This window comes from Symphalangus syndactylus, chromosome 10 (assembly GCF_028878055.3).
Source record: "Symphalangus syndactylus isolate Jambi chromosome 10, NHGRI_mSymSyn1-v2.1_pri, whole genome shotgun sequence".
NCBI lineage: Eukaryota > Metazoa > Chordata > Mammalia > Primates > Hylobatidae > Symphalangus > Symphalangus syndactylus.
In genome coordinates this window covers 32,048,025-32,071,743 of record NC_072432.2, presented here as the reverse complement: position 1 = coordinate 32,071,743, position 23,719 = coordinate 32,048,025, and the positions used below count along the sequence as shown (strand labels likewise).

Here is a 23,719-nt window from a genome sequence, read left to right as displayed (position 1 = left end):
TAGGCAACTTGGACAACTTCATAACTTCTAAATGACTCAGATTTATCAATAAAATGGGGGCATGAATAGAACCTACTTCTTAGAGTATGAGAATTACATGAGTTAATTCGTATAAAGCATTTTGAAAAGTGTTTGGGGCATAGTAAGTTCATAATAAATGTTAGCTGTTCTTATTTGCAGGTTTCTCAGTTTAGTAATTGATTAAATGGGAATCACACCTTTATTCTTTGATACCTCAATAATGGCTAAAATATGCTTATTTTTTGGCAGCCATTGTATAGTCTCAGACAGTGGATATTTGATAGCCATATACAGTGAATTTTTCATTTAAAAAGAGTTCCCATTTATGGTTCGCAATTTCATATTTTTATCATATTTATTGGTTTAATATGAATGACATTATTTCATTTTCTGTCTCAGTGAAGCAAATACCATTTCCGTCTGGTACTCCACTGCAAGCTAATTCTATGGTTTCTGAAAACGTGGTACAGTCTACACCAGTAACAACCGTATCTTCTGGTACTAAAGAACAGATAAAAGGAGGAACAGAAGACGAAAAGAAAGCAAAAGAGAAAATTGAAAAGAAAGGTATTTTTGACCTTTAAGCCTATTTAGCTCTTGACTGGATTATCAGAAAATGTCAAGTTTTGATAATGATAATAATAATAGTATCAAAAATAAAGTTCAACTTTCATGAGCTAGGATAAAATTAGGAACAATATGATATTGGAACATACAAGCTGGGTCTGAAATGGTGTGTGAATATTGACCAGATTAACGGGGTAAAAATGTGGCATTTTAGGCAGAGGGGCTGGCACAAGTTAAAACATAGACAGTAAAGATTAAGTGTAGAAACCCATATGTAGTTTGATGTGGCTGAATTTTGGTATCTATTTGTGGCATAGTTTGAGAGAAGTCACAGATAGGAAACTAGCTTAGGACCAGTTAGTTGTGAAGATAGGAAAAGAACATTCCACCAGTCAAAGCAGACTGTCTGAATTAAGATTTCAAGTATCCATGAGAACTAAAGTAGATAGAAATGTCACCATCCACTTAGGCAACAACCCTTGAAATCTAGTCATCAACCTTAACCTGTCCCTATTCCCTGTTCTTCATATCTAATTAACCAACAAATTCTGTTATTCCTGTCTCCAAAACATACATAGACCCCAGCTCTGCTCTTTCCTTTCATTAGGTCCTACCTCACTTCAGGTTTTCACGATCTTTCATCTGAATATTAAAGCCTCATCTTTTCTAGTTTATTTTTAGCCTTGCTACTAAAGCTATTTATTCTAATCGTAAATCTGACTTCCTTTCCCCAGATATGTCTAAAAAGGTGCCTTTATAAATAATTATGAATATTTCTCATTATACTTAAACTTATTTACTTTTTTTTTTTTTTTTGGAAAATATAACATGCAGAGGGATTTATGAACTAACCCAAGCCAATTTAGCCTCTAAAGCACTTGACAGTTCCTTTGGCAAACATCAGTAACCTCTGTTAGTTACAAGTAGGTAGGGGCTGTACAGCCTCTGCTATACAACTTCACTACTAGGTGGTATGATTATAATGAAAGCAAGTCAGACTAATTCTTCTAGTTTATAAAGTATGTTAAGGAGTAGACACAAAACAACTACATAACCTGTTCTTGCAAATTTGGTGGAATCCATATTCTATTCTCTAAGGAGGATGCACTGTTCTGCTCAGGATTAATCAGTCTTCTAGTTAGAGAAGGCAACAAGGCTCTCCTTTGATGGAAGAGGGAGCATGCAGGACCAGAAGACCAAATGGAGTTATAAGATTAGAACACTTCTGTCCAATGGAACTTTCTATGATAATGGAAATACTCTATATCTGCATTATCCAACATGGTAGCCAATGGCCACATGTGGTTATTAAAGATTTGAAATGTGGATAATATGACTAAACTGAATTTCTAATTTAAATAATTTTAAATTTAAATTTAAATAACCTATGTGACTGGCAGCTACCATATTAGACAGTGCTGGTTATAGAGGGCTGTTCCATAGGTGTTTAGCTGCTACCTAGGACTGCCAGATTCTGCTCATGCAAGGGCTGTGGTGCCCATATAATCTTTCTAGACTGCTACATATCTTTTTTTCTTTTTCTTTTTTTTTTTGTTTTGAGACGGAGTCTTGCTCTGTCACCCAGGCTGGGGTACAGTGGCATAATCTCAGCTCGCTGTAACCTCCGCCTCCTGGGTTCAAGCAATTCTCTCTTAGCCTCCCGAGTAGCTGGGACTACAGGCGCATGCCACCATGCCTGGCTAATTTTTGTATTTTTAGTAGAGATAGGGGTTCACCATATTGGTTAGGCTGGTCTCGAACTCCTGATCTCAGGTGATCCACCTGCCTCAGCCTCCCAAAGTGCGGGGATTATAGGCATGAGCCACCATGCCCAGCTAGACTGCCACATATCTTAATTGAGCATCACTCATTTGTCAGTGAAATATTTCTGAAATTCCTTGTGATAATTAACAAAGATCTTGGTATAGATTTTAGTATTTGCAATCATTTCTAGAATGGGGATTCCTGATAAAAGTATTTCAAATTGCTAGGAAGTAGATTAGAGTTTTAAAATATATACAAATATAGATATATTGTTATACTACAGTATTTTTAAAGTAAATACATATACTTTATCACACAAAAATGTTAAGATTTTTGGTATATTCTGGTAATTTTGTTGTACATATTTTTCTGTATAATTTGGATTTTTACCTTTTAAAAAATTTTTGCTAATTTGTTTATGGAAAATGGAATTTTTTTAAAGCTTGCTAATGAGATTAAAAATTGGCCATTATTTTAAGTTAATTCCATCCCCTCTTTGGTAAACTTATTGTTGTATGAATTATGAATACCTTTACACAGAATCCTCCTTTCCTGCTTCATGCAGAATTATTCATCACTGAGTTTCTATATTTCTTTGTGTATGTCATGTTTATCACATATTCATTATACATATACATGTCTGTCTTCTTTAAAAGAGATTTTGAGTGCCTTGACAACATGGACTGCCCATCTTACCATTTCCAGTGTCACAGCACTCAGTATGTTGAAAGATTAAATAAATGTATAGTTAAGAATGCTTCCAAGCTACAACAGCTTATCTCTGTTCTTTGGATTCAAAGGTAAATAAGGTTTTATTTTGATTTTACTTTTTTGGGGCCAGAAAAGCTAATTGTAAACTTAAAGAATATGAATCCTCTTTGCAGGTTACAATTAACTCAGTAGCTAAAATAATCATGTGTTAATAAGAGTCACATTATCAGCAAATAAATAAAAATATAATTATTAAAACATAATCAGAATAAAATATTCTTATCTGCTTAAATAGTTACTGTGGATAACCCTAAAATCCTAATATATCTTCAGGGAAATCTAAGAAATGGAGAAATTAAGTATATACTTATTAGTGTATATAAGTGAGGAGGAGGATATTTTATGAGTGAAATTGTATTCTGGGCTGGGCGCGGTGGCTCATGCCTGTAATCCCAGCACTTTGGGAGGCCGAGGTGGGTGGATCATGAGGTCAGGATTTCGAGACTATCCTGGCTAACACTGTGAAACCCCATCTCCACTAAAAGTGCAAAAAAAAAAAATTCTCTGAGCGTGGTGGCGGGCACCTGTAGTCTCAGCTACTCCAGAGGCTGAGGCAGGAGAATGGCGTGAGCCTGAGAGGCGGAGCTTGCAGTGAGCGGAGATTGCGCCACTGCACTCCAGCCTGGGCAACAGAGCGAGACTCCATCTCAAAAAAAAAAAAGAAATTGTATTCTGCTCTAGTTCATTAGGGGTACTGGTTGTGGTGTTCTTTCTAAATAAAGTATTTATCACCTTCCAAAGAGCCATAGTAAAAGTTTTTAGGGGATTCTCTATTGTCCTGTTTTGGGGAAAGGCAAACTTTTTCTGCCTAAAGGCTTTGTCACAACTACTCAACTCTGCCCTGGTGCAAAAGTATCCATAGATGATATGTAAATGAATGAATATGGTTGTCTTCCAGTAAAACTTTATTTATGAAAACAGGCAACAGGCTGGATTTGTCCCATGAGCCATAGTTTGCCAACCTCACACAATGTCTTCAAATAGAAATACAACAGAGAAATAGCTAAAATAAGATTCAAGATTTTATGACTTGGATAATTTTTTTCTTTGTTATTATTTAAGTGAAGGTAGGAGATAAACATTCTTTTTTTTTTCCTTCTAAGCTCATCAGTATTGATACCATGGAGTTTTCATAGTGTTTTTTTGTTTGGTTTTATTTCTGATGTTTACCCATTCATAAATACTTTTTAGGAGAGAAGAGGGAGAAAAAACAGCAATCAATAGCTGAAAGTGCTGACTCTAAGCCAATAGATGTTTCCCGTCTGGATCTTCGAATTGGTTGCATCATAACTGCTAGAAAACACCCTGATGCAGATTCTTTGTATGTAGAAGAAGTAGATGTTGGAGAAATAGCCCCAAGGACAGTTGTCAGTGGCTTGGTGAATCATGTTCCTCTTGAACAGGTAATCTGTACAACTGAAATTCCTGTTGTGTACATACAACATTTTCATTCCCTCTTTCTCGATATCTTTCCATGATAATTTTGTATACCGTACAACATGTGCCATTGTTAATTAGTTCAGTCGATTAGTTTGAATGTGGTTAATTCCACAAAAAAAGCATAAAACCACCAAAAACCTGTAAAACATCTGTAAATTAAGATATAATGCATAAGGATAGAAAGAAGAAAAGATGTATTCTTTTCTCTATTTTTAAAGTCTTTTTACTTTTGTATTTTGCATTAAAAAACTACAGGTGTATATATATTTTACATATATAAAATATATGTAAAATCTAAGTAACAACAAAATACAAAACATCCCATTTTTAACAAATAAAGAAATACTATTAAAAATTACAAGTTCAATCTCCATGATCCCCTCTCCTCATTTTTCCTCAAGTATGAAAATATTTTGGGGGTTTTAGAGAAAAAACTTGTTCTCATACTTTTAGATTGGTGCTTTCTGGGTGGAATGATAAAATTCCATGATGAAACAGTGATAAAAATAATGATTATGATGACTATTGTGTTAGAAGTACTTAATAGATAAATTTTTTTCACATGCTATTTTATTTCTTACTATATACAACTGTCAGTTAAGTAGTATCACCCTCATTTACAGATGACGTTTAGGAAACTGAACCAACTTATGCTATATATATAGAGAGAGATATATAAAATATATAAAACTTGGTTCACTTTTTTATATATCTATAGATATAGATATATACTCATTATACATCTATCTGTATATATATATATATATATACTCATTCATCTCACTCTAAGGCTGATTATCTTTAATCCCTATACTGTTCAGCTTTACTGTTTACCATTCAAGGTGGAGTTAGTCATGAAGCTTCTAACTACAGGTGCTATGTAGTTTTTAGAGCCATACATATGACCAAGGTCATAAATTACAAACTGCTGGGCCACGGAAAGAATGCAGTCCCAAAAAGTTTCAATTTATCTTTCATAGTATTTCATAAAATACTTACATATGGAATTTTACATGAAAATCCTGATGTTTCTTAAAAATTCAGGACTAAGCCCCACCCCCACCCTTCCCAACCCCCTGCTGTTTTCTTAAGGCAGAAATTGGTTAACACTTAGTAATGGATAGCCCCTTTAGGTGGAAGTTAGACTCTTTAACACAGTTTCAACCATTCCATAGTTGAGGTGGAAGGTCAGTTGTGATTGTTTGGTACTTATCTTTACTTTTCTGCTAGTGTTATACTTATGGAAGGTTAAGGAGAGACTGGAGTGTCTTTTTTTTACCATGTCTCAAAAAAACAAGAGTGTTACTTGTTTTTTCTGTCTAGGATTCCTTACTCATTTCCTTTACTTATTTGGTAGACAGTTGTATCATAATTGCATCAAAATTGCACTTTTCATCCCTGGCCTGGGCTTTGGTTTGGCTCTCTAATTTCAGCATTGCTGGAACACAGTACGGGTAATGGATCAATATTGACCTATCATCAAGAGTACAAGGAAGTGATTTCTTCTACTCCCTACTTAACAAGCTCATTTCTTTTAGGTCTCCAATGATTAATTATCTGAGCCAGTGAAGTCTGGGTTTTAAGTGTTTCATAAAAGAAATTGATAGGAGGTTAGAGTATCTCCACTTTTCCTTTCTTCTGGTTAGTTTAGCACCAGGGACTGTGCTTTGTGTAGCTTCAGAAAACAAACCATGGTTACAGTTTATATAATATTATTCCCTATTTAAAATTTAATTCTTTCTGTAGTGAAATTAGAGCTGGGTATTTGGAATATGTGAAAAGTATTGATGGTATATTTTATGAAGGATAACCGTACATGATAACCATTTTAAAAGCAAATTGATACTCCATGATGATACCCTTCAGAGCAGTGGTTTCTAACTGTTGCTCTTTTTTTCTTATAAGCCTTCAAACCTCCTTCTCAACAAAAGTTTACTTCCTTTTTCTTTACTTTTGAATACCATATTTACTTTCTTGAAGAAATAAATGGTTTTTAAAAAATCTAGTAACAGTGGAAAGAATCAAAGACAGTAACAGTTTTAAATGTCCTCTTTCTAGATGTCTTCTGTGGTGGTTTGAATCATCTAACTATTTCCTCTGTCCCATGGTACTTCAGAGATATTGCAAAGAATATGGACTTCAACATTACGATAGTTCTGCCTTTGTTTATTGCTACTCTGCTGCTTCTTGGTTTTGTGAACTTGAACAAATCCCTGTGTTCATTCAGTTATATTTATAGCTGCAAGTATTTATTAAGCACCTAAGTAAAGGATACAGTAACAAATTAAAAATAAAAATACAGAGATAGATAAATTGTTTTGTTTTTTTTTTTTTTTTTTGGAGACAGAGTCTTACTCTGTCAGTCAGGCTGGAGTGCAGTGGGGCAATCTTGGCTCACTGCAACCACTGCCTGCCTCCCGGATTCAAGCAATTCTCCTGCCTCAGCCTGCCAAGTAGCCAGGATTACAGGCACCACCACCATGCCCAGCTAATTTTCTGAATTTTTATTAGAGACAGGGTTTCACTATGTTGGCCAGGCTGGTCTCGAACTCCTGACTTCAGATGATCCGCCTGCCTTCGCCTCCCAAAATGCTGATATTACAGGTGTGAGCCACCACACCCAAGCAACATATTTTTAAAAATAACCCTGCCTTTATGAAGCTCACATTTGTATAAGGGAGTCAGAAATATTACCAAGGTGTAAGTAAATATTTAGTATGTTAAATAGTGATAAGTGCCAAGAGAAAAATAGGGAAAGAATCTAGTAAGTATTGAGGCCAGGATGATATTGACATTTTATATAAAGTGCCCAGGGAAGACCTCATAAAGAAAGTGACATTTGAGTAAAGGTCTAAGAAAATGAAAGCAAGTCATGTGTTTATCTGGCTGAAGAGCATTTCAGGCAGCCCTGGGAGAGATGGATGCCTGGGATGTTCAAGGAACAGCATGAGTCTGATATGAGTAGAGCAGGGTTAATAACTGAGAAAGTCATGGGAGATGAAATCAGAGATAAGGGTGCCAAATGCCTTATAGATCATTGTAAAGAGTTTGGCATTTTTTCTGAGTAAGATGAAAGCCATTGTAGGATTTTAGAGCAAAAGAATAACATTGGTCAGCCTGACATTTTAATAGGATCATTCTGGCTGCTCTGTTGATGGGAGGAAGATGGAATTAAGGAGATCAGTGAAGTTTCTCTTATCCAGGAAAAAAGAAATAGACTTGGCATATGCATGTGCTTTTTTTACTTTTTAATATTTATGTTATATAGGACCAGGACTGATTCATAACTCCTTATGAAGTTAGGAGCCCTGGAGAAAAGAACCAACTGATCTTGAGCCAGCTTAAATTGGAAAAACTCCTCATTTGGCCTTCATCTTTTCTGTTCTTATAAGTTGTAGACTATTTTTTCTCTTCCAGCAGCCATCATTCACAACCATAAGCAAAGCTATTTTTATAAACATCTGTATCTAACCCATCAAGATACAACCTAAAATAAAAGTTAAAAAAAAAAAAAAGATAGTACTAGTAAACATTGTATAAAGCAGGGACACTTAGACCTCAAAATTACATACTCTATTTTGTAGGTTGTATATTTTTCTAGCAAAAAGTTTCATAGCTATCATCAGATCCTTAAAGGATTGCATCTAACTAATCCTGTTGCTACTCTTAAACATTTTTGCTGTAACTTTTAAGTTCTCATATTTGTGACATTGTCAAGTTATTTGAAGCATTCGAAGAGCAATATTTATGAAGACTGCCTAATTCATTTTGAATTTGACTCTTAGGCTCATTTTTTTAAATCATAGTATTTCAGAGTAAATTCACATATAACATTTATTTATAAAACCATCTTTTGTCTAGAATGCATCTTTTTTTCTCCTTTGAGCAATAGTCCTCTTGTATGATTCATTTTAAACCTGTTGAAAGAATTTAAATAACTATATTTCTTACTTTTGCTAGTTGGAGAAAAAAATTAAGACACTTCAAATTTGAAGATTAAAGAAATTTCTATTTGCTTCCATAAAAAAATTATAGAAATAGACCTACATGTTAGTTGCATGATGCATGATGCTGGAATTGTTAAATGATCTTGTTTTGTTTTGTTTTGTTTTGTTTTGTTTTGTTTTGTTTTTGTTTTTGAGACAGGCTCTCACTCTTGCCCAAGCTGGAGTTCAGTGGCATAATCAAGGCTCATTGCAGCCTCCAGGCTCAAGTGATCCTTCTACCTCAGCCTCCCAAGTAGCTGGGACTATAGCTGCATGCCACCATGCCCAGCGAATTTTTTTATTTTTTGTAGAAACTGAGTTTTGCCATTTTGCCCAGGCTGGTCTCGAAAAAAAAAAAAACCCTGGGCTCAAGCAGTCTGCCTGCCTCAGCTTCCCAAGGAGCTGGGATTATAGGCGTGAGCCACCACACCCAGCCAATTTTTTTTTAATTAAAAAATAAATCTAACATAGCTCTGGAAATGATCAAATGTGTAGGGAAGAAAATGCACATGTGTAAATGTGTCCATTTATTTTAATTCTAATGCTAGGCTAAATGCTTTATATGCATGTTATGATTTAGTCCTTATGACAACTCTTCAATATTATTTCTCTGATTTTCTGAGGAAACAGGAATGTCAACTTTATGCATTCTTATTGCTAGTAAATGGCAGCTGAAATTCAAAACCAAATCTGTTTCACTCATTTATTTATTCATTCAGTAAATTTTTAACTGAAATTACTCTGCTCTTTCAACCATAATGCATTATCAATTTGGACGAATTTTTTTTTTCATGTTTATGCAAAGCTTCATAACAACAGTAAGAGACTTTGGGCACACAAAGACAAAAGTACATCCACAAAAGTAGAACATTTGATACTTAGCATATTAGGTGTAGCTTAATGTAGTTTGGATATGATTAGGCTTAATCTGTGTACATCTTTACTTACCAGTTTATATTTCACACAGATGCAAAATCGGATGGTGATTTTACTTTGTAACCTGAAACCTGCAAAGATGAGGGGAGTATTATCTCAAGCAATGGTCATGTGTGCTAGTTCACCAGAGAAAATTGAAATCTTGGCTCCTCCAAATGGGTCTGTTCCTGGAGACAGAATTACTTTTGATGCTTTCCCAGGTAGGTATTTATTAGTAATTACTCATAGTTTTGGAATCAGTTCTCAAAGTGATGTTTGTAATGCTTAAAGGTTAAAATCAGTCCTGTGTAAGAATCATAAGTCTTACATTAAATGACCATTATTAACTATTATTGAGTTTTTCAAGATTGGCTCAAGATGACACATTGAGTAAACCTTGTAACCATTCTCCTCCCCATGAATGTACATGTTGTATAAAACACCTGATATGATTTGACCATGTCCCCACCAAAATCTCATCTTGAATTGTAGCTCCCATAATCTCCACATGTCATGGGAGGGACCCGGTGGGAGGTAACTGAATCCTGGGGGCAGGTTTTACCTGTGCTGTTCTCATGATAGTGAATCAGTCTCATGAGATCTCATGGTTTTATAAAAGGGCAGTTCCCCTACACATGCTCTATATAAGACATGCCTTTGCTCCTCCTTTGTCTTCTGCCGTGATTGTGAGGCCTCTGCAGCCATGTGGAACTGTGGGTCAGTTAAACCTCTTTCTTTTATAAATTACCCAGCCTCGAGTATATCTTTATTAGCAGCATGAGAATAGACTAATACAGTAAATTGATACCGGGTAGTGGGACACTGCTGTAAAGATGCCCGAAAGTGTGGAAGTGACTTTGGAACTGGGTAACAGGCAGAGATTGGAACAGTTTGGAGGGTTCAGAAAAAGATAGGAAAATGTGGAACAGTTTGGGACTTCCTGGATACTTGCAGGGCTCAGCAGATAGGAAAATGTGGGAATGTTTAGAACTTTCTAGAGACTTGTTGAATGGCTTTGACCAAAATGGTGATAGTGATATGGACAATAAAGTCCAGGCTGAGGTGGTCTCAGACAGAGATGAGGAACTTGTTGGGAACTGAAGCAAAAGTGACTTTTGCTATGCTTTAGCAAAGAGACTGGTGGCATTTTGCCCTTTCCCTAGAGATCTGTGGAACTTTGAACTTGAGAAAGATGATTTAGGGTATCTGGCAGAATAAATTTCTAAGCAGCAAAGCATTTAATAGGTGACTTGGGTGCTCTTAAGCATTCAGTTGTATTCATTCACAAAGACATGGTTTGGAATTGGAACATGTTTAAAAGGGAAGCAGAGCATAAAAGTTTGAAAAATGTTCAGACTGAAGATGCAGTAGAAAAGAAAAACCCATTTCTGCCAGCTGCAGAAATTTGCATAAGCAATGAGGAGCCAAATGTTAATTGCCAAGACAATGGGGAAAATGTCTCCAGGGCATTTCAAAGACCTTCACAGCAGCTCCTCCTATCACAGGACCTGAGGCCTAGGAAGAAAAAATGGTTTCCTGGGCTGGGCCCAGGGCCCCCGTGCTGTGTGCAGCTTAGGGACTTGGTGCCCTGCTTCCCAGCTGCTGCAGCCATGGCTAAAAAGGGCTAAGTACAGCTCAGGCCCTTGCTTCAGAGAGTGCAAGCCCTAAGCCTTGGCAGCTTCCACATGGTGTTGAGCCTGCAGAGGCACAAGAAATCAAGAATTGAGGTTCGGGAACCTCCGCCTAGATTTCAGAAGTCCCGGAAGCCCGTGGATGTCCTGGCAGAAATTTGCTGCAGGGGCAGGGCCGTCATGAACCTCTACTAAGACAGTGTGGAAGGGAACTGTGGGATGGGACTCCCCCACACACAGAATCCCCACTGGGGCACTGCCTAGTGGAGCTGTGAGACAAAGGCCACTGTCCTCCAGACCCTAGAATCATAGATCCACTGACAGCTTCCGCAGTGTGCCTGGAAAAGCTGCAGACACTCAACTCCAGCCTGTAAAAGCAGCTGGGATGGTGGCTGTGCCCTACAGAGCTACAGGGGTAGAGCTGCCCAAGGCTATGGGAGCCCACCTGTTGCATCAGCATGACCTGCATGTGAGACATGGAGTCAAAGGAGATCATTTTGGAACTTTGAGGTTTAATGACTACCCTGTTGGATTCCAGACTTGCATGGGGCCTGTAGGTCCTTTGTTTTGGTCCAATTTCTCCCATTTGGAATGGTGTATTTACCCAATGCCTGTACCCCCAATGTATCCTGGAAGTTAACTAATTTGCTTTTGATTTTGTGGCTCATAGGCAGAAGGGACCTGTCTTGTCTCAGATGAGATGCTGGACTGTGGACTTTTGAGTTAATACTGAAATGAGTTAAGACTTTGGGGAACTGTTGGGAAGGCATGATTGGTTTTGAATGTGAGTACATGAGATTTGGGATGGGCCAAGGGCAGAATGATATAGTTTGGCTGTGCCCCCACCCAAATCTCATCTTGAATTATAGCTCCCACAATTTTCACCTGTCGTGGGAGGGACCTGGTAGGAGGTAATTGAATCCTGGGGGAGGGTTTTTCCTATGCTGTTCTCATGATAGTGAATAAGTCTCATGAGAGCTGATGGTTTTATAAAAGGGCAGTTCCCCTACACATGCTCTCTTGCCTGCTGCCATGTAACACATGCTCCTCTTTAACCTTCTGCCATGATTATGAGGCCTCCACAGCCATGTGGAACTGTGAGTCAATTAAACCTCTTTCCTTTAGAAATTACCCAACCTCGGGTATATCTTTATTAGCAGCATGAGAACAGACTAACACAACACCACAGAGAGATTTTGTCCTAACTAAAGCAATAATATGAATAGCAGCATAGTAGAAAAGTATGACATGGATAGAGAACAGATTAATGTGCTGCAAAATCACTTATGCTGTAGATTGTCTCATGCTGCAGCACGGAAAGAGATGAAAAGTTTAGATTTATAATTATAAATTCCATCTAATAATATACTTGCACATGTTTTTACTCAACTTCAGGATATAGAGAAAATATCTAAGTTAAAATGTAATGATTTTAATAATCTAAAAGGAAGTTTCATTTTGTATTGCCTGTTTTCTCTAATAAAAATACTCCTGAGACAGATGAAGCTTCATAATATGTGAGAAAGTTTCTTCAGATAGGTCTTTGAAGCAGAAGAGAGAAGATTCTTGGCAGATATAGAATAAGTATTTATCTCATATAAGAGGAAGGACCTGATAAAAAGAAAAACAATTAGAAATTAAGACTGCCTTTAAAGGATGTTTATTTGACTAGAGTAATTGGGAAAGGCAGATATAAATGAAGATAACAAATAGAATTAGGTTCAAAAGTCAGAACAGTTTGGAGACATATTTGTAGAAATGACTGAGATTTGTGTGTGTGTGTGTGAGCGAATTATTTTTTAATGGTGCAATAAAATTAAACTCAGGTTTTTTGGGGTTTTTTTTTTCAACTTGTATTTTAGGATCAAGGGATACAGATTTCTTATATTGGCAAATTGTATGTCTTTGAAGTTTAGTGTAGGAATGATCCCATCACCCAGGTAGTGAGCATAGTACCTAACAGGTAGTTTTTCAACCCTCCCCCCACTCCCAACCTCCCTCCTAGTAGTACTCAGTGCGTTTTGTTTCCATCTTCATGTCTGCGTATGCTCAATGTTTAGGTTTAGCTCTCACTTATAAGTGAAGACATACTGTATTTGATTTCCTCTTCCTGTGTTGAGTTACTTAGGATAATGGCTTCCAGCTGCATCCATTTTGCTGCAAAGGATATAATTTTCTTTTTTTAAGGCTGCATGGTATTCCATAGTATATGTGTACCACATTTTTTTAATGCAATCCACTGTTGATGGACACCTGAGCTGATTCCATGTCTTTGCTATTGTGAATAGTGCTGCAGTGATCATACAAGTGTATTTGTCTTTTTGGTAGAATATTCTATTTTTCTTTGAGTATGTACCCAGTAATGGGATTGCTAGGTCAAATGGTAGTTCTGTTTTAAGTTCTTTGAGAAACTCCAAACTGCTTTTCACAGTGGCTGAACTAATTTGCATTCCCTTTTCTCTTCCACCTCACCAACATCTGTTATTATTTTTTTTTGTCTTAATAATAGCCATTGTGACTGGTATGAGATGGTATCTCATTATGGTTTTGATTTGCACTTCTGTGATGTTGAGCATTTTTTATATTTGTTGGCGACATATATGTCTTCTGTTGAGAAGTGTCCATGTTCTTTGTCCATGTTTTAATGGAGTTATTTGTTTTTCGCTTGTTGAATTAAGTTCCTTATGGATTCTAGATTAGAGTTTTGTTGGATGCATAGTTTGCAAATATTTTTTCCCATTCCTTAGGCTATCTGTTTACTCTGCTGATATTTTATTTTGCAGTGCAGAAGCTCCTTAGTTTAATCAGCTCCCACTTGTCAACTTTTATTTTTGTTGCAGTTGCTTTTGGAGACTTGGTCATAAATTCTTTGCCGAGGGTGATATTGAGAAGGATATTTCCTAGAATTTTTGCCAAGAGTGATACTGAGAAGGATATTTCTTAGATTTTCTTCTAGGATTTTTACAGTTTTAGGTCGTATATTTAATTCTTTAATCCATCTTGAGTTAACTTTTGTATATGGTGAAATGTAAGGGTCCTATTTCATTCTTCTGCATATGGCTAGCCGGTTATTCCAGCACCATTTATTGAATAGAGAGTTTTTTTCCCATTGCTTGTTATTGTTGACTTGTTGAAAATCAGATGGTTGTAGGTGTGCAGCTTTATTTCTATGTCCTTTATCTTGTTCCATTTGTCTGTCTATTTTTGTACCAGTACCCTTCTGTTTTGGTTACTGTAGCCTTGTAGTATAGTTTGAAGTTGGGTAGTGTGATGCCTCCAGTTATGTTCTTTTTGCTTAGAATTATTTTGGCTATTTGGGCTCTTTTCTCATTCCATGCAAATTTTAGAAAATTTTTTTCTAATTCTGTTATAAATGATGTTGTATGTAGTTTGATAGTAATAGTATTAACTCTGTAGATTACTTTGGGCAGTAAGGCAATTTTAACAATATTGATTTTTCCAATCCATGAGTGTACAATGTTTTTCCATGTGTTTGTATCATCTGTGATTTCTTTCAGCAGTATTTTATAGTTCTCCTTGTAGAGGTCTTTCACCTCCTTCATTAGGTGCATTCCTAGATATTTCATTTTTTTGTGTGCCTATTGTAATTGGGATTGTGTTCTTGATTTGACTCTCAGTTTGAGCTTTAGTGTATAGAAGTGCTACTAATTTTTGTGCATTGATTTTGTATCCAGAAACTTTACTAAAGTCATTTATCAGCTCCGGGAGCCTTTTGGCAGAGTCTTTAGGGTTTTTCAGGTACAGAGTCATAAATCAGTGAAGACAGATAATTTGACTTCTTCTTTTCCTATTTGGATGCCTTTTCTTTCTCTTGCCTGATTGCTCTGTGTAGGACTTCCAGTTGTGTGTTGAATAGGGGTGATGAAAGTGGGCATCCCTGTTTTGTTCCAGTTTTCAAGGGAAATGGTTCCAGCTTTTGCCCATTAGGTATTATGTTGGCTGTGGGTTTGCCGTAGATAGCTCTTATTATTTTGAGGTATGTTCCTTTGATGCCTAGTCTATTGAGGGTTTTATCATGAAGGGAGGTAGATTTTATTTAAAGCTTTTTCTGTATCTGTTGAGATGATTATATAATTTTTGGTATTAATTCTATTTATATGGTGAACCACATTTATTGATTTGCGTGTGTTGAACCAGCCTTTCATCCCAGAAATAAAGCCTACTTGATTGTGGTATATTGCTTTTTGATGTGCTGCTGTATTTGATTTGCCAGTATTTTGTTGAGGACTTTTGTGTTTGTGTTCATCAGAGATATTGGCCTAAAGTTTTCTTTTTTCCTTGCGGTCTCTGACAGTTTTTGGTGTCAGGCTGATGCTGGCTTCACAGGATACATAAGGGAGGAGCTCCTCTTCCTCAGTTTTTTGGAATAGTCTCAGTAGGATTGGTACCAGTTCTTTGTACATCTGGTAGAATTCAGCTGCCAATCTATCCGATCTAGGGCTTTTTTTCTTTTTTTTTTTTTTTTTTGAGACAGGGTCTGGTTCTGTAACCCAGGTTGGAGTGCAGTGGCATTATCTTGGCCCAGTGCAATCTCTGCCTTTTAGGCTCGAGCCAACCTCCCACCTCAGCCTCCCAAGTAGCTAGGACTACGGGCATGCGCCACCACACCAGGACTTTTTTTAATTGGTAGGTTTTTATTACTGATTCAGTTTGAGAACTCGTTATTGGTCTGTTCATGTTTTTACTGTCTTCCTAGTACAATCTTGGGAGGTTGTGTGTTTCTAAGAATTTATCAATTTTCTAATTTGTGTGCAAAGCGATGTTTTTAATAGTCTCTGAGGTTCTTTTATATTTCAGTGGGATTGGTTTTAATGTCACCTTTGTCATTTCTGATTGCAAATAGCTGAATTTTGTTGAATAGCAAGGCTGATATGATTATATAGGCATGTTTTAAAATTCTCCATTAAGTGTGTTTCATGAAATATTACAATATCAAGAGTTTTAACATGGAATAGTAAGATGGAAAATATGGATGAAAGCATGGATTAATTTCTTTGGAACTCATTTCTACTCTCCTAATCAAAAGTAGACTAGTCTAAAAAAAACACACAGGGAATTTTTTTTTTTTTTGCAAGTACCCATGACTTTGAATGAATCTATGTCTTGAATCTTGGTAGATGAGAAATCATAGTGGTCTATGCTGTAACAACATTTTTTTGGAGATTACATTTTGGGAAAATCTCAGTCTCCATGATTTCTCAGAGATGCCTAATGGCTTTAGATTCATGGAGCATATGCTCACCACTCTACTCCCACCAAGCAAAACTAACTTGAAAACAGTACTACAGCTAGGAGACAAAGACAATGCCAGGTTTTTGTGAGAATGCACTATTTATGATCAAATAATAAGTGGGAATTTACAGTCAGACTTTTAACTTCCAAAATCATGCTTATTTCTGTTGATATCGAGTCTTATTAATAGTAGAAATTAATAGATAATTCTAAAGCATAAGTTTAACTTTTAAATCCATTTATTAAAAATCCAAATTGTCTATACTTGATTCCTCCTCTTGAAAACCCATTTTAATCAGGTTTCTCTCCCCACTGTGTTTTGCCAGAACTGCTCTGGGTAAGATCACCAGTCACTCCCTGTAGCTATATGTCTAGTTCTCAGTCTTATTATTAATTAACTTGGCTTCTGGCACCACACTCTCCTGGTGGTCCTCCTTCTTCACTGGCTGCCCCTGTCATTTCCTTTGCTGATTCTTCCTTACCTCCTTGGATTCTTACTGTTATAGGGCCTCAGACCTTGGATTTGGACCTCTTTTTTTTCCCATGCTTATTCCTTTGGCAATTTTACCCAGTCACTTAGATAAGCTAGATAGCTGCCAAATAAACTCTTTGATGTACATGTTCCAAGGGAGAAGGACACATATCCCATTCTTCCCCCTAGACTTTCAATTTTCCATGGTATTTTTCATCTTATTTGATAGGATTTCCATTCTCCTAGTTGCTTAACTGCTTTTCTCAATCCCTACATCTTCTCCTCAGAAAATCCTAGTGGCTCTACCTTCTGAACATACCTAAAATTATTATTAACTCCACCACTAGCACCCTAATCCCAAAGCCAACATCTCTTATCTGCATATTTACAAAAGTCTTCTAACTGATCATCCTGCTTTTGCCCTCTCTGTTCTTCCATTTATTTTCAATTAGAGCAGGCAGAGTGATCTAGCAGATTATATTACTCTGCTCAAAACTATTCAGAAGCTTTTCATCTCACCTAGAGTACAAGCCCAGGTTCTTACAGTGATCTCCCATTATTTTGTTAATCTCATGAACTCCAACTTTTCGTTGCTCGCTCCACTTGAGCCACTGGCTCTTTCCCAAGATAGCTGCATGGCTCGCTTACTCATCTTATTCATATCTTTCTGAACCTCAGCTTTTTCATCTATAAGAAGGGGTTTTTAGTTGGTATTTGTCTTAACTGGGTTTGTAAGCTTTAACTTTTGAAACATTTAGCCAACTGCCTGGTCTTTTAAATTCTTTGCTATAACTTTTGTGCCTCAATATCCTCATCTGTAAGATGAGAGTAATGAATATTACTTACATATGTACTGAGAGGATTAAACAAGTTAATAGATGTACAGCACTCAGTACAATGACCAGCACCTAGTAAGCACTATATACATGTTGTGTGTTATTATGGATATTATCTAGTTTATATGGCACTTTCTTTCTAGATCTGAGAAGGTTAATTTTGTGCTTCATCACAGCTTTTTATACTTAGGGCTTATGTCTGCTTGCAGCAAGAATTTATCCACACAATCTATATTCTTTGTAAGAAGTGTGTATGTCAGTCTGCTTCTTAACTAACTTATTATCAGTTTGGCAACATCCTTTTGGGCCAAGGTTGCATAGGTTGCAAATCTGAGTCAGTGCTCAGGTCTCCCTGAACAGTATCTCTCCCTCTAGCCTTCCAGAATCCTGGAGTGCCCACTTTGCCACACAATATATGCAAAAGATTATGATTATAGATTAAGGAATGATTTACAAACAAAAAATAAAAATCTTAGGGATCTAAGGAGCAATATAATTGAACTTTATTTATGGTTATTTTTTTCCATTCTATTTATTAGTTTCTCTATTGTCGAATCAAATGTCCTTAAAGGAGTAGGAGAAATCCTTATTTTTTATACCAGTCACCTTCAGTCTTTGTTTCATTACATGTTCTACTGTAGGTGTATCATTCAATTAACTACTCTGTTATCTCTGAAAGCCTACAGGTTAGAAGGCAGTGTTGTATGTTCTTGCCAGTTTCGTAGTTTCCGAAGAGCTAATAAACAACAAAACTACAATGACCAACTAATTTACACAGTTTTGTTATTCTTATATATATATATATATATATGACTGGAAAATAAATACTATTTTATATAATAAGATGTCATCAGATTATAAAATATAAATATAAAATATAAGTATATTTTATATTCCTAATATAAAATATAAATATTTCCAGTAATTAAGTAATTCCAAGAGATCTCAACTTAGGAGTCAGTGAAAAAAAGATCTAGAAGGTTTATATTTCTATCATTACTTAATTATACTTCAGCAATATTTTTTTATTACCTCCAGGAAAATAATTGAATCATTGAAGTTCTACAGCTTAAGAGATATGTTACTTTTCTTCATTGTTTCTTGAACTGACTGATTCTTCATTCTAAATAATTGAACATTCTCAGCTATTGAACTTATATTAAACTTTACTCTCTACTTTTCTATCATTAAGTAGAGGAGTTGTTTGGTATATTACTTGTCTTTAAGCCTAGACCAGATATACTTTACTACTAATTTTTCTTTTATTATAAAATTTATACTGTGAGTTACTATAAATAGAGGGGTTGTGGGTATTAACCACATGTAAGAAGGTTGTTTACTTTCTAAAGTATGGTTTGTCAGGGGGCAGAGTGCTGTACTAGCAGAACATGGGCGTTGTTGATTGTGTGACATTGAGCAACTTATGTTTTCTCAGCCTCAGTTTCTTTATACTTAAAATTAGAGTCAGAGTTGTGTGAATTTTAGGCAACAATATATGTTCCTAGTGCTTAGAAAATACTAGTCCCTGTCTCACTATTCCTTTCTGTTTCTTTACATCTCACTGAGTAGAATGGATAACAAATGAAATCCAAAGTAGTTATCATCATTAGCTAGAGAAACCCAAAATTTAAGCCATTCTCCAGTATTGATAAGAAATCTTTAAGCACTAGAGCAGTGATCTAGCTGCTCATTTTGTATTTTGAAACATATTAAAGTATAAGCTGCTTCTGCCAGTTGTAAAAATATAACATATCAAAATATATTTTCATTTCTTCACAGTTTTTCTTTATATTTAATGATAAAATGAGTATATTAATCCATTCATGCACTGCTGTAAAGAAATACCTGAGGCTAGGTAATTTATAAGGAAAAGAGGTTTAATTGGCTCATGGTTCAGCGGGCTGTACAGGAAGTATGGCAGCATCTGCTTCTGGGGAGCCTCAGAAATTTTACTCATGGCCTTCAAAGCAAGTCAGAGCAAGAGCGAGCATCTTACATGGCAGGAGCAGGACCGAGAGAGAGCAGGGAGGTGCCACACACTTTTAAACAACCAGATCTCAGGATAACTCACTATCATGACACCAGCACCAAGGAGGAAATCTGCCCCTGTAATCCAATCACCTCCACCAGGCCCCACCTCCAACATTGGTGATTATAATTGAACATAATATTTGGGTGGGGACACAGACTCAAACCATATTAATGAGTACCTTACATTTTATTATTTTGATAATTTGGATATAATTCATTAAGCTTTATTACTTATAAAAATACAAGAGTAAAATATAGTACCTTTAACATACATAAAGAAACAACAATAACGATTTTATTTTACCAATCAAGAATATAAACTGCTGACATAATAAAAATAAAGTAAATGTTAAGTTTGATTAGGTCCAAAAATCAGAAAATGCTGCCAAAACAATTCACTGGAAATCTCTGCGAATAGTCTCTTTAATATTTTTGTATATTAGCTGTGTAATTTTCTTGTGCATTTTTTCTCCTCCACAGGAGAGCCCGACAAGGAGCTGAATCCTAAGAAGAAGATTTGGGAGCAGATCCAGCCTGATCTTCACACTAATGATGAGTGTGTGGCTACATACAAAGGAGTTCCCTTTGAGGTGAAAGGGAAGGGAGTATGTAGGGCTCAAACCATGAGCAACAGTGGAATCAAGTAAAATGCTTCCACTACCAAAAGACATTAGAGAAAACCTTAAAAGTAATAAAGAGAAATATATTTGTCACTTGTACCTAAAATATGAGTGGCTCATTTTTGCGTTATTCTCTTCTAGACTTAACTAGTCATTTACCTGGTATATATTGTTTTCATTGATTGGGGAAACACTAGATTTTTACCTTGGTTTTTGATCATTTATAATGGAGAGAGGAAGTTGCCTATGTTTTGTAATAATTTATTTTTTAGCAGGAATATTGATTAGCAGCTTTTTTTTCTTTATACACATAGATAACTAACTAGATTAATATTTAGTTTCTTATTTGTAGGCACAGGATGCATGAAATTTCAAGCTCTGGGATTTTTTGTATATTGTGTATCTGTATCAAAAATATCCTCTCCTTTTCAAAAATGACAAGTTGGAAAATGTTTGTCAGACTTATTAACTGGTCATAATAATACTGATAATAACCAACTGCTCATTCTGAAAGCCAAACATAAAAGCTAGGAGATGTGGCATCTGAACATTTTTGCTTTGCTGCCAGAGTAACCCTGACTAATAATACAATAACAGCAATTTTTTTAAAAAAACTGAGATTTCCTACTGGCTTGAAGTTTTTCTATTTAGCAAAATAATTAGTAATAAGTTTTGACTAGGTCTAAAGAATGAACATATTGTGAACAGTTGCCATAGTAGTTTCTAATAAATTGATCATAAAAGCAGCTATCCTTTTTTTTTTTAATTCTAGCTTCTTTATAAAGATTATTTGGGTACCTAATAAAGGATAATTTGTATCTTATTACAGACTGATATTTTGCTTTTTCATGTATCATCATACTGTCAGTATATTAAAAGAAATTACAGCCTAAAACTTAACATATACCATACATATATATTAAGGTGTCAAATAGCTATTCTTACTCATCTTACAAATATTGTAAGAGCAATAAAAATTATTTGAGGAATTATAAGCCTACAGGTCATCAGCCTTGTGGTGATTACTGGTGATGTGGGCTTACACACACGTCAGCAAGATAGGGAGTGTGGATAGGGGAGGGCTGGTAGCTAACAAGGGGCCTCACAGAGGAATGTTAGTGACTTTAACCAGGTTTCAGAATCTGGGCCTTACCTTTATAGGTTCAACAAAAGAATGGCATCAATAGAGGCAGAAGTATAGACGTTGTTTTAAAAATACACACATGCACACACACAAAAAAAACATTTTAGCATTATACCTGTCTGAATCCTTCAATAAGAAGGAGAGGCACACACAAATACACACACTCACACAAAACTCAACAACCATAAAACTACCCTGCATGTTATAAAAGGCAGAATTAAATTTTATTTATTTAAATCCATGGAACTCTGGTAGGCCAGGATATATTATAGTACCATTATCAATGTGATATTCTGAAAATATGAACAGAGCATCATTAACAATTGTTGGTACCTAAACACAAAATGAATTTCAAAGTTACTTTGTTCTCAAGATATGTCATTCTTTTGGGAATAAATACTTTTGGTGACAAAGTCTTTTGTGAGTTTTTTGCTCTAATTTTTCTCAATTATATTAAATTTCTTTAAATAATATTTCAACTGCCTAGGTAGTTGAAATTTTCCCCACTACATGTTGAAATACTGTACCCCAGATCAAATTATCTAATATTTTGTTAGTGAAACCTAAATTGATGATTAAATCATACATCGAACCTAGAGATAATAAAAATTATTGGTCTTTTGTTAAAGTCTATGATGTAGCATCATCAGTAGCTCATTTGTGCTGAAATTTACGACGACTTACTACAAAAGAGTACATTGCAAAAATGTCACATTTGTCTTTCTCAAGTACTATATTATGCCTTACCAAATTATACTAAATGTCCATGCTTCCCTCCATAATTCCCCCAGGTCTTTACCATGTAAAAATCCATGCTAAAGAGTGCTAAAGAGAGAAAGAAGTGGAGAGTTAATGAGTGATTTTTCAAGTTGTATGAAAGCATGGACCAAGTTATCCATTCAGCCCTATTCAGTACTTGTTTTCACAGAAAACTTAATTCTGTTTTATTTGTATTGCTGGGATGGGAGAGCTTTTACGGAATCTGTTTACAAAGAAATAGCATTGTTGGCAAACTGGACATAACACTTCAGCATCTGATGTATTCTGGTTTTTAAGGATTTCAATGATAGGAGGTAGTGTTTGGTGGGAGGATCACTTTGAGCCCAGGAGAGCGAGACTGCAGTGTGCTGTGATTGCACCACTGCACTCCAAACTAGGCTACAGAGTTGAGACCCTGTCTCAAAAAAAAAAAAATCTTAGTTGGGGAGCACCTTACTGTTTCTTGTGACTGGGCATTAAAATGGCTTGAGTATACCTCCTCAACTTTTCAGAGAAATGATACGTCCTTTTAAAATATAAAAGTATCAGAAGTATAGAACATTAGCCATGTATTTCACCTACATAGTGACACAAGTCCTGATTCTAAGTGCTATCCAACAGTATGAAAATTACAACTTTATCACCAAGATGCAAAATAAAAAGAACTAGGAAGGGCAAATTAGTATGCTCAAAGGTAATAATGTTGCAAATTGCTGTCTCATGGAGAAAGCTCTACCCTCCAAAATTTTAGTTAAGGAATAATCATGCCTTCTCTAACAAATGTAAGGGTGATATATTAATAATACATGTCTACGATCATGGATTTTATTACAGAATTACTATTAAGATTGTTATTGCCTTCTAACTAGTCTTTTCATGCGTTTTATCTACCTTTTAAAAGCTCCTTTTGAGGTAGATCAGTCATTTTACCCCAAAGAATCAACAGAAAAGTTGATGCCCATACAAAGTTGAAACCTGGTTTAATTTTTTTCAGTTCTTACTGGTTCTGTGTTCTCCATTACATCATGCTTTCTTAATATGTTAGTTAAATGGTCATGTGGTTTCTTTTATTTGAATGAAAAGTTTAGCTTTACTTTAAATGCTAGAGAAAAATAGTGACATAAAAATACCTACATTTGAGTAGTTTATGATTAGCTCCTTTAGTGGAATACTTCAGAGATTCTAAAGGGAGAGATGAGATTATTAAACACTCTTTGGAGTGGTTATGAAGAGAATTTATCAATTTTTTTTCTTTTTACTATTCAAATGTATAGGGAGAATTCACTTGGCAAAACCAAGCTGCTGCCGCTGGTAGCAGTTGCCTTTTTAAAGAGGCTTATACCATGATTCTTTGAATGGTACGCTGTTATTGAGGGCACTGAATGTGTAATGACAGTCCATCCCTAAAGCCAACATATGATAGATGTCACTAAGTTCCATATAGATAGATAATTTAAAACAGGAACATAGGTATATTCCATTGTGGTACTACTTATATGATAACCCCAA

The 23,719-nt window shown here is 35.7% G+C and overlaps 1 protein-coding gene across 3 annotated transcripts in view; it reads left to right on the top strand.

Moving 5' to 3' along the window:
* AIMP1 (aminoacyl tRNA synthetase complex interacting multifunctional protein 1) overlaps positions 1-21,864 on the top strand; it is a 32,303-nt gene extending 10,439 nt beyond the window's left edge. For all 3 annotated transcript variants that reach the window (XM_055296822.2, XM_055296821.2, XM_055296820.2), the window contains exons 4-7: positions 421-588; positions 4,315-4,526; positions 9,517-9,685; positions 20,168-21,864. In XM_055296822.2, the coding sequence (XP_055152797.1) occupies positions 421-588; positions 4,315-4,526; positions 9,517-9,685; positions 20,168-20,334 (716 nt within the window). In that variant the 3' untranslated portion in view covers positions 20,335-21,864. The remainder of the gene's footprint in view (positions 1-420; positions 589-4,314; positions 4,527-9,516; positions 9,686-20,167) is intronic.
* The last annotated feature ends 1,855 nt before the right edge of the window (positions 21,865-23,719 follow it).